This window comes from Saccopteryx bilineata, chromosome 1 (genome assembly GCF_036850765.1).
Source record: "Saccopteryx bilineata isolate mSacBil1 chromosome 1, mSacBil1_pri_phased_curated, whole genome shotgun sequence".
Taxonomy (NCBI): Eukaryota; Metazoa; Chordata; class Mammalia; order Chiroptera; family Emballonuridae; genus Saccopteryx; species Saccopteryx bilineata.
The window spans coordinates 306,829,582-306,841,262 of NC_089490.1; the positions used below are offsets into that span (position 1 = coordinate 306,829,582).

Below are 11,681 nucleotides of genomic sequence, written 5' to 3' on the forward strand. Positions count from 1 at the left end.
GACCGCGAACTAGGGCTTCGAGGAAGATGTGGAGGGCGGGGCGGGTCCCGTGACTGCTGCTGGGGGTTGGGGGGGGGGGGGTGGTGAAGCCTGGCCGCCTCCCAGTCCGGCGCCGCGGCAGCAGCGATGGCGATTTTCAGTGTGTATGTGGTGAACAAAGCTGGCGGCCTTATTTATCAACTGGACAGCTACGCGCCACGCGCTGAGGCTGAGAAAACTTTCAGTTATCCGCTTGATCTGCTGCTCAAACTACACGACGAGCGAGTGCTGGTTGCCTTCGGACAGCGCGACGGCATCCGGGGTGGGCTAGACTCGGGGGAGGGGATCCGGGGTCAGGGGTCGGGGGGTGGACGGTGCTGCGAAAACTGCTTGGGGGTGAGGGACGCCGCCGAGTCCTTGTTCCTTCGGCTGAATCCGCTGGGTGGGGCTCTGTTGACCCTTGCCTTACCTCTGCAGTGGGCCATGCAGTGCTGGCTATTAATGGCATAGACGTGAACGGCAAGTACACGGCAGATGGGAAAGAGGTGCTGGAGTACCTAGGCAACCCTGCTAACTACCCGGTGTCCATTCGATTCGGCCGGCCCCGCCTCACCTCCAATGAGAAGCTCATGTTGGCCTCCATGTTCCACTCGTAAGTCCTCCAAGCCTGCCGAGTGCCTGCTGGCTTGCACTTGGCTCTTAGGCTGCCTGGGTTAGTGTGTTTCTATCGACGGGCAGCTTCCTGAGTGTCAGTGCTTACCTTTCTCTACTTCCTTTTAAATCATCAGTTCTTGTGTTATGAAAAAACAAAGTTGATTCAGGATTATTAGGTTTTAGGTAATACTGGCAGTCGTGTGATGTTGCTTAAGTCAGCTTCTTTTCTCTAAGCCTTAGTTTCTCCATTTTTGTAGTTGATGTTTAAGATCTTTTTCTGCTCTGAGCTACAGTGTGAGATGTGCTGGGTTTGCTAGCTTCAGGGTGAGTAACCATGGCACATAGTCCCAATGTTAATTTTACCCCAAGTTTTTAATGTAAAATGTTGTATAGCAAAGTATGGGTGTACAGTAAGCTCTCATTTCACTTCCTCAAAGGGTTCTGCAACTTTAAGCAGAAGGAAATACAGTTGACCCTTAAATAACCAGGGGGTTAAGGTTGTGATCCCCCACTTATAACGTTTGACTTCCCCAAAACAACTGCTGTCATTCTTTGGTGTCTGCAGCATATTGGTTCCAGGACCTGTGCAGGTACCAAAATGCATGGATGCTCAAGTTGCTTATGTAAAATGACATAGAACAATGCATACAGTCAGTCCTCTGCATCCAGTGATGCCCACATGCTGGTCAAAGATACTGTTTTAGACCCAGAGTTGGTTGAATACTTGTATTCAAAACCTGGAGATAGGAAGGGCTGACTATATATTTATTGGGGAAAAAAACTGTGTAAGTGGACCCACACAGTTCAAACCCCTGTTAAGTGTCAGCTGTATAATGAAACCAGTTTTACCATAGGCTAATTGATATGAACAAAAGTTAAGTTCCTATGGCATTTCATCAGTGTTAAAATATAATGAAGTAGCCTGACCAGGTGGTGGCACAGTGGATAGAGCATCGGACTGGGATGCGGAAGGACCCAGGTTCGAGACCCCGAGGTCGCCAGCTTGAGCGCCGGCTCATCTGGTTTACGCAAAAGCCCACCAGCTTGGACCCAAGGTCCCTGGCTCCAGCAGGGGGTTACTCGGTCTGCTGAAGGCCCACGGTCAAGGCACATGTGAGAAAACAATCAATGAACAACTAAGAAGTCTCAACTCGCAACGAGAAACTGATGATTGATGCTTCTCATCTCTCTCCGTTCCTATCTGTCCCTGTCTATCTCTGCCTCTGTAAAAAAAAAGGGGGGGGGAAATATAATGAAGTTACTTGAGGATCTATTGTAAGAGCCATTCAGAATTTAAATGAATTTTAAAGACATTTTGAATATATACTTTTATTTATTTATTTATTTACTATTTACAGAGACAGAGAGTGAGTCATAGAGAGGGATAGACAGGAACAGACAGACAGGAACGTAGAGAGATGAGAAGCATCAGTCATTAGTTTTTCATTGCGCGTTGCAACACCCCAGTTGTTCATTGATTGCTCTCTCATATGTACCTTGACCGCGGCCTTCAGCAGACCGAGCAACCCCTTGCTGGAGCCAGCGACCTTGGGTTCAAGCTGGTGGGCTTTTGCGTAAACCAGATGAGCCGGCGCTCAAGCTGGCGACCTCGGGGTCTCGAACCTGGGTCCTCTGCATCCCAGTCCGACGCTCTATCCACTGCGCCACCGCCTGGTCAGGCTTTTAAAGACATTTTGATACAGTGGCTAGGCAGTTCACATGCCTCTTCTGACTGACTCCAGCTGTAATGTGAACTTGTCAGCAGGTAAGGTCACTTCAGTGGAAATGTTTAGGAAGCACCCCTTCCTTTCAGCAGGGGGGTGCATTCCTAGCTTTGCCTCCTTTGCAAATAGGCTGTTCGCAATCGGCTCCCAGCTGTCTCCTGAACAGGGCAGCTCAGGCATTGAGATGCTGGAGACAGACACATTCAAACTTCACTGCTTCCAGACACTGACAGGTATGCATCTCCAGATAGGCCAAAGGGATGCAGTGGGACAGGTTGGGGGAAGGGATAAACCAGAGCTTTGTTAAGCACTGGGGGTGGGAGGGTAGCAAGTATCTTTTCCTGGGACAGTTGTACAGACATGTCTATTTGTTTTGTGAATCCAAAGGTAATATTTAATCCAACACCGATTTTTGTCCACACCACCCAGTGTGTTCAGCCCAGGTTATCCTGTGCATAAATAAAGCTCACCTTAATGTTCTCATGTTGCACATGTTTTGGAAAGTATATTTGAATACCAGATGAAAATGACCTTTGGATCATGAGAGTCATTGCTTCAGTCCCTTAATGCAGATAATTGAAAATTGCCTGAGTTTGTCCCTTGCCTGGCATTTTCTACTAAGGGAACTTCAAGACTAGAAGTGACAAAGGTAAAACTCAAAGACAGGTCTCAGTCAGCTGGGTGATGTGGTAAAGTCATTTCGGTTCTTTGGTCTCACCTTAAGGTTTAAAAGCTTTCCTGCTTTGTGGAGCAATAAGGATAAAATTAAAATGAGCTGATGAAAGTGCTTTGCAAAATTGAAAGTGTTGTTCAAACACAGGATGACATTACTTGCTGCGTTCTCTACTCTTTGGTAAACATTCCTGGCCCCTCTCCAGGGATCAAGTTTGTAGTTCTGGCAGACCCGAGGCAAGCTGGAATAGATTCTCTTCTCCGAAAGATTTATGAGATTTACTCAGATTTTGCCCTCAAGAATCCATTCTACTCCCTGGAAATGCCCATCAGGTAGGTGGTCCCACTCCCCAAATCACATCCTCCTTAACCCAACCTGTGTGCTCTTCTCCAAAGTCATTTTGAAGTGTAATAAGAGTTACTTTTAAATAAAACAAAAGTGAGTAGCCTTTTACTTATTTAAGAAACCAAAGATTTTCCTTGGAGTTTAGGTCATTCATTGCCTCTGCACCCAAAGTCAGAAGAGGGCCTTCAGCCTCACACTTCGTCCTCATTATTTGTGCCTCCTGGGTCTGTTGTAGGTGTGAGCTGTTTGACCAGAACCTGAAGTTAGCCCTGGAGGTGGCAGAGAAAGCTGGAACATTTGGACCGGGGTCATAGGCTGAGCCTGCAACAAATCACCCTGTCTCACCCCTTCCTCAATTCTAGTCGATCCTGTGATCCTGTCGTACAGGTCCTGCTGGTTCCATTTCAATGGGAATCCCAGCAGCCTTGTTAGTATACTTGAAAAGGGGAGGATGTTGAGTCATAATACTCTCTTCCTTCTTGTATCTATCATGGTCCTGCTTCCCAACTTGTACAGATTATTTATGGAGGAGGTAGGCCCATAAATGCGGTAATAAACATTCCTGGGATTTCAGTGTTTGCTATCCTAATTGACGGTTTTGGTGGAAAGGCCCAGGAGGGGAGACAGAAATGTTGAGGGAGTTCTGGAGAGATATTCTAGTAAAGAAAAAAATTTTTTCATTAAATGAATGAATGTGGAACTTTGAATCAGGGGCTTGGTTCTAATTTCATCATTGCTACTGACTTCCTAGGGTGGGGGTGGGGGTGATGATGATGGAACATTTTTCAAGTGTTTACAGCCAGGCTTTACTGCTTTATCTCACTGAATCCTCACCCAAACCTCAGAGGTACCTTCTATTATGGACAAGAGATTTAGCAAGGTACAATGTCTGTGTATGTACCTCCAAGTCTCAAAGCCCGTTACTGATGGCCTGAGTTTGAACCCAGGCTTTCTGACTACACCATCAGCCACTGTTAGGCTGCCTTCCTTCATCATGTTATTTAATCTGCCTGAAACCCCAGTGGCTTCATCTCTGAAATGATCGTTGAATTATACAACATTACGTTGAAGGCAGAGGAGCCATGAACTTAGAGGACTTCATGTCAGCTTTCCCATTCCAGGGAAATAAAGTCTCACTTTTGGGGAGGAACGAGCAGGCACCAAAGGAGTATTTTCCAAAGAAAGCTGTCTCTGGCTTATACTGCCTCTTTTGCAAAAATGACACACAGTGTTTAGTATCAAATCCAATTTTAATCCTCTATAGCAAGTCTTCCTACCCTCCCACCTATTCTCCTGTGTTGCACCTAGGATAATGAGAGTGATGTCCTCTCTTCCCCTGGAGTCTGAGGTATTGATAGTTGTAGTTTCCCCCCTAATGAGAGGCCTTAGGGCAAAGGGGGGGGCTATGGGTGCCCTGCAGCTGCAGGAGGAGCCTCACTTCTGGTGGCGATGGGATGGGGTCAGGCAGGGCAGGGCCTAGGGGAGAAGGGTATAGGAGACTTCCTGACTGCAGGGGTTTTCTGTTTGAAGGCAGCAAATAGGAGCTAATTGAGTTCAAGAACAAAAGTTGTCTTTTAAATAGAGCAAGAATGTCAAACTGGGACCTCATTAGCCACCAATAATTTCCAGTGCCACCTGAGCTAGGGAAAAGCAGAAGGAAGTCAAAAGTTCAGTGCTAGCGAGTGCAGAGCCCTCTTTCCTCCCAGCCCTGTACAGGTGGGAAAGGATGCTCTGGAGCCTGCACTCTTCACTCGGCCTTCTTGGGCACTCGGCCCATCTTGGTGCGGATGTTCCGTAGGAGGAAGAAGGCAACTGTGCTGGCTGCACAGATCACTTCAGCCACCCAGAAGGCTGTGCTCCAGCTGTAGTGCTTGGCAATGGTGCTGAAGGGTAACCCAGCCAGAAAGCCACCCACTGCCAAGGAGAAGGAGGGAAGAGCCAGAGTCATGTGTGAGACTAGAGCCAGTGGGGCCTGCCCCAGCCTCTAACTGGCTTATGATGGGGTGAGATAGAAACTAGAAAGTATCACTTACCATTTGCCATGAGTCCTACGATGGCATGGGAGGTACCACACAAGTTAGGAGGGGCACTCTCATTGGCTATAACTCCAAATAAGGCAATGGGACCATAAGAGGAGAAACCAAACAGAGCTCCCAACACCAGGATCCAGAGCTGCAAGGACAGTGCAGGGTAGCATTTAGAGTCTGAGAAAGCCTGCCTACCTTCCTTCCCTACCACAGGAGAGGAATGCTTGGCCCCTAGGAACAAATAGTTGTAGTAAGGAGACGGTGACCTCCCTTATCCCAGTTCACAATGCAATCGACAGTGCAGAGCTAGAGGAGCAGATGCCACACTAGAGCCAACCCAGTGGTCTGAGTGGGTAGGTGATGGAAGTATACAAGCCATCCCTCCAAATTAGATGCTGTCTCTTCTCATAGTGTATGCAAGCTGGATTGGCAAGGGGCAATGCAGAATGCTCAAGACAAAGGTGAGAGAAACCACAGAAAAGGCACCTCATGTTCCTTAAAGCCTGTGAGCTCAGCTAGAGGGTGAAGAGCCAGAGTCCAGGAAACAACATCCTAGAGGAACATAGGGAAGAGAAGAAAACCAGAACCACATGTGAGGAAGAGCAGCAAAGGACAGAGGAGAGGCACTAAGGTACAAACAGAACTGGAAAGGGAAATTGAGAGGTAGAGAAAATTGGGCCATGCTGCAGCTGAGGAGGAGACTGAGTCAGTGACCCTTGCTTCCTCATCATCCTTGTGCCTGCCCTGGGCCAGGCCCTCCTTATTTACCTTGGGGGAGTCACTGGTCACAGTTACCCGGAAGAGGTACATGGACACTGTCATGCCAGCCATCATGAACAGCAGCAGGCCATGGCGAGGGTTCCCGTAGACAGACAGCCCTGCCTGTAGAGACAGTTCCAGTAATGTCAAACCCTAAGAGCACCCCTGGACTGTGACACAGCAGGTCTCTCCTGACAAGTCTTTGGCAGTCCCACCACAGTTCTTGGCCTGGGAGGCCCTGGGACCTGCTCATTATGTTCTAAGGCCAAACTCCACAATATCCCTTCCTCCACATGGGGCGGGCTCAGGATACAGGATACATGCTGGCAAGTTGCACTGTCCCTCCCCAGCCTGTCTTCCTGGGGCTGTGGAGAAGCCCACTGCTTGGCTGAAAGAGATTCTGTCTTACCTTGACATCACTTAAGGCCCTTTTCCCCAAGACCCTTATCTCCACATCCCTAACAAAGATAACCTGAACTCATTCATTCCTAACTCACCCACCATAATCTCTAGCATATGCCAACCTGCCTGTGCCCCCAGGGCTGCCTGTCCCCTGTAGTGCTGGGAAGATTTCAAGGGATCCTCCCCCTTCCTATCCCTTCTGCCCACTCACCTTTGCCATGGCCCGGTCTGACAGGTAGCCAGCTGCAATACTGCCTACAAGGCCCCCAATCTCCAGGGCACTCATGTAGGAGCTACCTGTAGTGGGAGTTGTGGGAAGAGGGAAAGGAAAGGTGGAAAGGTGTTCTATATTGGGGTCGCCCCAGATTGGCTTAAACCCAGAGAGGTATAATGTCCCCAAGGGTGACTGGCCACAACTGCCGGAGTAGTGTCCAGCCTCAGGGAAAGAGGAAAAGAGGATAAAGGGAAGCTGGGCCTGCATTTCTCATCACCTGCATAGGCTCCTGCTCTCTATGCCCACCCCTGCCCCAACACTCATCTTACCCACGAGGGCTGACTGTCCTTTCTCCTGGATAAGTAAGAACTGGCCCCAGTCAGTACAGCAAGTCTTTACTCCAAACACCACAAGGTAGCCAGTGGAGAGCACCCACAGGTAGGGGGACAGCAGCAGCTCCTGTAAGGTACTCTCCTCCTTCAAGGAGCCTGGTGGAAGGAGGCCAGGCCTTAGGCTCTGCTTCTACTGCCTTAGCCCCCTTGAGCCCCCACCACTCATTAACCAGCCACAGGAACAGAGTCCATCCACATAGCCAAGAATCAGCAGGAAGGTACCCCCTCGCCCACTGTTCTGCCCTCTTCCTCACTGCATGCCTCAATGAATGAAAGAGATACTGAGGACCAGGGCAGATGGAGGAAAGCACCCAAACTACTAAGCTTAGGATGTTGTCCAGGACAGGGAAGTCTGCCTCTGTTGTGAACAAGGACCAGGATATAATATGAATCCTAGCATTTGTTGGCTCTGCCATTCATCTGGTACTTAAACTGCCTCATGGAATGGAGTTTTATTTACTCCCCACCCACTTTCTATCACTATTCCAATCCCTATATTCCAATCCCTGGCTAGCTCAGGGCCAGGTATACAGCTAGTCTTCAGTGAAAGTCTGCCAAATGAATGATGAAAGCTGCCAAGGGGTTAGCTTGGGTGGGTGCTCACCCTTCTTGCCCTTGGAAGGGGTGGGGTCCAGGTTGCAGAGTCCAACATCAGCAGGTTCATTGTGGATGAGCAGGAGACAGAGGAAGGAGACAACCACACACACCGCCCCAGACAGAGCCAGCGTGCTGCGCCAGCTATAGCTCTGGGCGAGAATGGTCGCCAGGATAGGGCCCAGCCCTCCAGCCAGGTTCATGCTGGTTGACAGGATGGCCCACCAAGTGCCAAACTGAGATGGCTCAAACCACTGTGGGGCAGAGGGGTACAGAGTAGGTGCCCAGCCTATAGCCCATGTTGAAGGAAGGAATCAAGTGGGACAGACCCAGAGCTCACATTACAGGGATGAGGGAGAGGGCACTTCTACTTGGCAGGGCCATTTCCCTCATCTGCCACCTGATCCCATGTTCAGGCTCCTAAAATACCTTGACAAGCAATAGGAGCTGGACTGAAACTCCTGAGGAAACTGCTCTGGGTTGGGGGTTAGAGGAGCCAGTCCCCCCACATACTCTTTGGATATCCTCTAGGCCAATTTAAATAGGTTCCTTGGAAGCAGACACTCACCTTCCTCAGGACCTTGCCACATGGGGGCCAGCCCAGCCCCTGTGCCAGGCCATTGAGGAACCAGAGAGCAGCAAACACAGGCACTGTGGAGCTCTTGGAAAAGACAATGTTGACCAGGCCAACCAGGAGCAGCCCAGAAGAGAAGAGCCAGCGAGCACTCATCTGGTCAGACAGCACCCCACTAACAAACTTGCTGATGGCATAGGCTGCCGACTGGCTGCTAGTGATGAGCCCTGCAGAGGACAGAAGCAGGAGACAGGAAACCTGGGGGATTAGGGGCCAGGGCAAAGGCACAGGAAGGGTGGAAGAAGCATGGGGTCAGGTGGGTAGAAATGCTGGGCAGAGTGAGACCTGGAATTTTGACACTGTTCCTGAGGCCCTGCTACCCCTGCCTCACCATCAGCACTAGCCCCAGGCTGACCCATGACTTTTTAGCCTCTTGGATAGTTCCAGCTACAGCTGTCAGGAAGCAAAGAGGGGGAAGGACAATGTAGCTATCTTCCTCGGGATATACATATTCTTGATTGCCCCCTCATCCTGGATGCCAACCCAGGGCCTCTGGTAGTTCTGTTGCCCCACCTTTGAACATGAGGCGAAGGGCTTAGTGGTAGTTCTGTTGCCCCACCTTTGAACATGAGGCGAAGGGCTTAGAATTGCAGTCAGGGTCCTTATTCCTCCGGAAAGGTAACCTGCTAGGCCACATTGTGCCAATTCCCTAGTTCCCAATTCCCACAATGTCAGTAGCCAGCAAGCACTCTGAGATCTTAGCATGTACCCACACAGATGTGGAAACCATACTCAAAACCCTCCCAAACACACTCAGCATAAACAGTGCCTCTGAGGGTACAGGTGCATAATAGGCACACAGGCATATCAGATAAGCAGCCCATCTCAGACATGTGTGAATCATACTCAGAATCCTTTACCTACATCTGAGTACCAAGATTTCAGAGCCTCCTCATCTGGTACATAGATAGATACTCCTTTAGCCTTAGCTGTGCATACTCCACACATTACATGGCTGTACACAACACACTGCCACAAACACTCATCTTGTCCTACTGGTCCTGTGTCCCTTGGCCCACCACCCTACTCTTTGAGGGCTCACCCAAGTCATCTTTGTCCAAAGGGATCTCCTTTACCAGCGATGGCATGACAAAGGAGAAGGTCTTGCGGTTGAAGTAGTACAGGCTGTAGCCTCCAAACATGGACGAGAAGATCACAGTGCGGTAATAACCGTAGCCTTGGGCCACCATGGTGGAAGTCAGCAAGCCCTACTGGCCAGGACACGGAGCCTCTGACTACAGCTCCTGCTTGCTGCTCTCTTGAGTGCAGATCTGCTGAGTTAGGCTTTTTCTGCTCCCTCCTCCACCTAGATTCCCAGGCTCCCTTTATAGCCACCTTCTGGACAATCATTAAGCCTGGGGCAGCTCTGAGAGAACCCAGTGTCCTGAGGGAGACAAGAAAACAGATTAATGAGGGCCAAGCTGTGGGGGCAGGACAGGGGCCCCAGAGGGAGGCAGTGCCTATGAACCAGGCCTGCACCCTGTGTCCCCATGATGTCTACTTTCCCTGCTCTTCCTTGTTCTTCTGCTTGTGTAATCAACTGTGATTAAAGGCTCGACCTAATTACTTTTGTCTGCATGAGCCCAGGGGAGGCAAGGGTGGGATGAATTAGAATGGCCCTCTCCAGTCCTGCTCCCTCAGTAACCACCTTCTCATTTATTCAACAAAAGGTTATTAAGGGTTTATTGGTTGCCAGGCACTGCACTAAGTGCTCGGTTCATTTCTACACACACACTCAATTGGACACCAAACCCCAACTTCCAAGTCTTCTAGAACTGACCTCAAGCCCTGTAACTCCCAATGCTTAGCATTGGGGTGTAACTTTTTATTGATAGTTCCAGAGTTGTAAGCAAGGAGGACCTTCCCAGTTCAGGACCCACAGAGTCACACCGAAAACTCCCATAGGGGCTGGGGTCGTGGTAGGATTACTCAGCTGCCTCTGCTCCTTTACCCTGTGGCGTTAGTGCGAGTTCCCGTCTGGCGGGCTGGGAGCTGCGAGGTAGGTGACTGAACGGCCCTTGAGTGAGAAGGCGCACCGGCAGATTTCAGGTAGCCATGCCCAACCGCCCGGCTTCCCAGTGCCCGGGCAGCCTGCCCTATACTCCCTACTCATCCACACGCCCCTCCCCCGGCTTTTCCTCTCGGCTGGAAAAGCAACTGAAGCAGAAACAGGCGCAAGCGGAGTAGAAAACCACACGTAGTCTCCCGAAGGCTCCGCTTGGGGAGCCGGGCGGCGAGAATGGGGAGGAGGGAGAGAGGCGGCGGGCTCTCGGCACCTGCCCAGCCCGGTGACCTCAAGCTACCCAGCACACCAGAAACTGTTTGGGAGTGGATCCGGGCGCGGGTGCGGGAGCTGGAGAGGCGCGGAGACACAGGACAGATTCGTCACAAAGGAGCAGGTGTGCTCTGGTCACGGGCAGCGCCTCGTCGGTTCCCAGACCCAAGAATTGCCGCTCTCCCCCCGCCCGCTAGCCGCAGGAACAGCTCGGAATTGTAACGGAAGCTGGACAACATCTGTTGGGGCTCCAGCAAAGGGGCCCCAGGCCGTGAGATTCCCCCTCTAGCCCCACCCCCAAAATACGCCCCTCCCCGCACACTGCCTCCTACCTGTACAGAGCCCGGGACCGCAATAGGACCGGCCGAGGCCGACGGGAGTCTGCGCCTGCGCCCCGGGTAGGGCGGGGCCTCCGCCGCCGTCTCCTGGTTTTGGAGAGCAGAGTCCACTCCCCAAGGGTTTAGAGACTTCGCACAACAGCTCACACTGGTGCTAGGGCGAGGACAGCGCTCTTTAGGGATTGGACACTTATGTTTTATTTTTTACTTGATGGCCTTCATCAAACCTTTTTTTTTTTTTTTTTGAGAGTACGGGCGATACAGAGACAGACTCCTACATGCACCCCCACCGGGATCCACTGGGCAATCCCGTCATGGGCCGATGCTCTGCCCATCTGGCGCTGCTCCCAACCGAGCTATTTTTAGCGCCTGAGGCAGAGGCTTCAGGGAGCCATACTCAGCGGCCCGGTCTGACATGCTGGAATCAATCGAGCCATGGCGGCCCAGACCGGTTGGCTCTGCGGTAGAGCCTCGGCCTGGTGTGCAGGAGTCCCGAGTTCGATTCCCTGCGAGGACACACAAGAGAAGCGGCCATGTGCTTCTCCACCCCTCCCCCTCTTCTTCCTCTCTGTCTCTCTCTTCCCCTCCCGCAGCCAAGGCTCCATTGGAGCAAAAGTTGGCCCGGATCGCTGAGGATGGCTCCATGGCCTCCCCTCAGGCGCTAGAATGGC

At 51.2% G+C, this 11,681-nt stretch overlaps 2 protein-coding genes across 6 annotated transcripts; one reads left to right on the forward strand and one right to left on the reverse strand.

The window, feature by feature from the left end:
• The first annotated feature begins 62 nt into the window (after window positions 1-62).
• On the forward strand, window positions 63-3,948 carry TRAPPC4 (trafficking protein particle complex subunit 4). The gene is made up of 5 exons (XM_066246308.1): window positions 63-301; window positions 457-631; window positions 2,487-2,590; window positions 3,236-3,362; window positions 3,611-3,948. The coding sequence occupies exons 1-5, from the start codon at window positions 127-129 to the stop codon at window positions 3,687-3,689; spliced, it is 660 nt and encodes a 219-aa protein (XP_066102405.1). The 5' UTR covers window positions 63-126; the 3' UTR covers window positions 3,690-3,948.
• SLC37A4 (solute carrier family 37 member 4) lies at window positions 3,901-11,052 on the reverse strand. Of its 5 annotated transcripts, none has more exons than XM_066246264.1 (10): window positions 11,005-11,052; window positions 9,440-9,781; window positions 8,332-8,564; window positions 7,774-8,017; window positions 7,107-7,265; window positions 6,775-6,860; window positions 6,171-6,284; window positions 5,889-5,954; window positions 5,409-5,547; window positions 3,901-4,031 (listed from the first exon to the last, which is right to left on the reverse strand). In XM_066246264.1, the coding sequence occupies exons 2-10, from the start codon at window positions 9,585-9,587 to the stop codon at window positions 3,961-3,963; spliced, it is 1,260 nt and encodes a 419-aa protein (XP_066102361.1). In that variant the 5' UTR covers window positions 9,588-9,781; window positions 11,005-11,052; the 3' UTR covers window positions 3,901-3,960. The 5 variants fall into 5 exon arrangements, with proteins under 5 accessions (XP_066102361.1, XP_066102346.1, XP_066102349.1 ...); XM_066246249.1 differs by lacking the exon at window positions 3,901-4,031 and adding an exon at window positions 4,607-5,289; XM_066246252.1 differs by lacking the exons at window positions 3,901-4,031; window positions 11,005-11,052 and adding exons at window positions 4,607-5,289; window positions 10,710-10,863.
• Between the last annotated feature and the right edge of the window lie 629 nt (window positions 11,053-11,681).

Coding starts and splice junctions, on each gene's coding strand:
- TRAPPC4 (XM_066246308.1), top strand. CDS start 127: ATGGCGATTTTCAGTGTGTATGTGGTGAACAAAGCTGGCGGCCTTATT. Junction 302..456: donor ACAGCGCGACGGCATCCGGG/GTGGGCTAGACT, acceptor TTACCTCTGCAG/TGGGCCATGCAGTGCTGGCT. Junction 632..2,486: donor TTGGCCTCCATGTTCCACTC/GTAAGTCCTCCA, acceptor CTTTGCAAATAG/GCTGTTCGCAATCGGCTCCC.
- SLC37A4 (XM_066246249.1), bottom strand. CDS start 9,587: ATGGTGGCCCAAGGCTACGGTTATTACCGCACTGTGATCTTCTCGTCC. Junction 7,266..7,773: donor CCCTTCCAAGGGCAAGAAGG/GTGAGCACCCAC, acceptor TCCTTCCACCAG/GCTCCTTGAAGGAGGAGAGT. Junction 5,955..6,170: donor TGACCAGTGACTCCCCCAAG/GTAAATAAGGAG, acceptor ATGTTCCTCTAG/GATGTTGTTTCCTGGACTCT.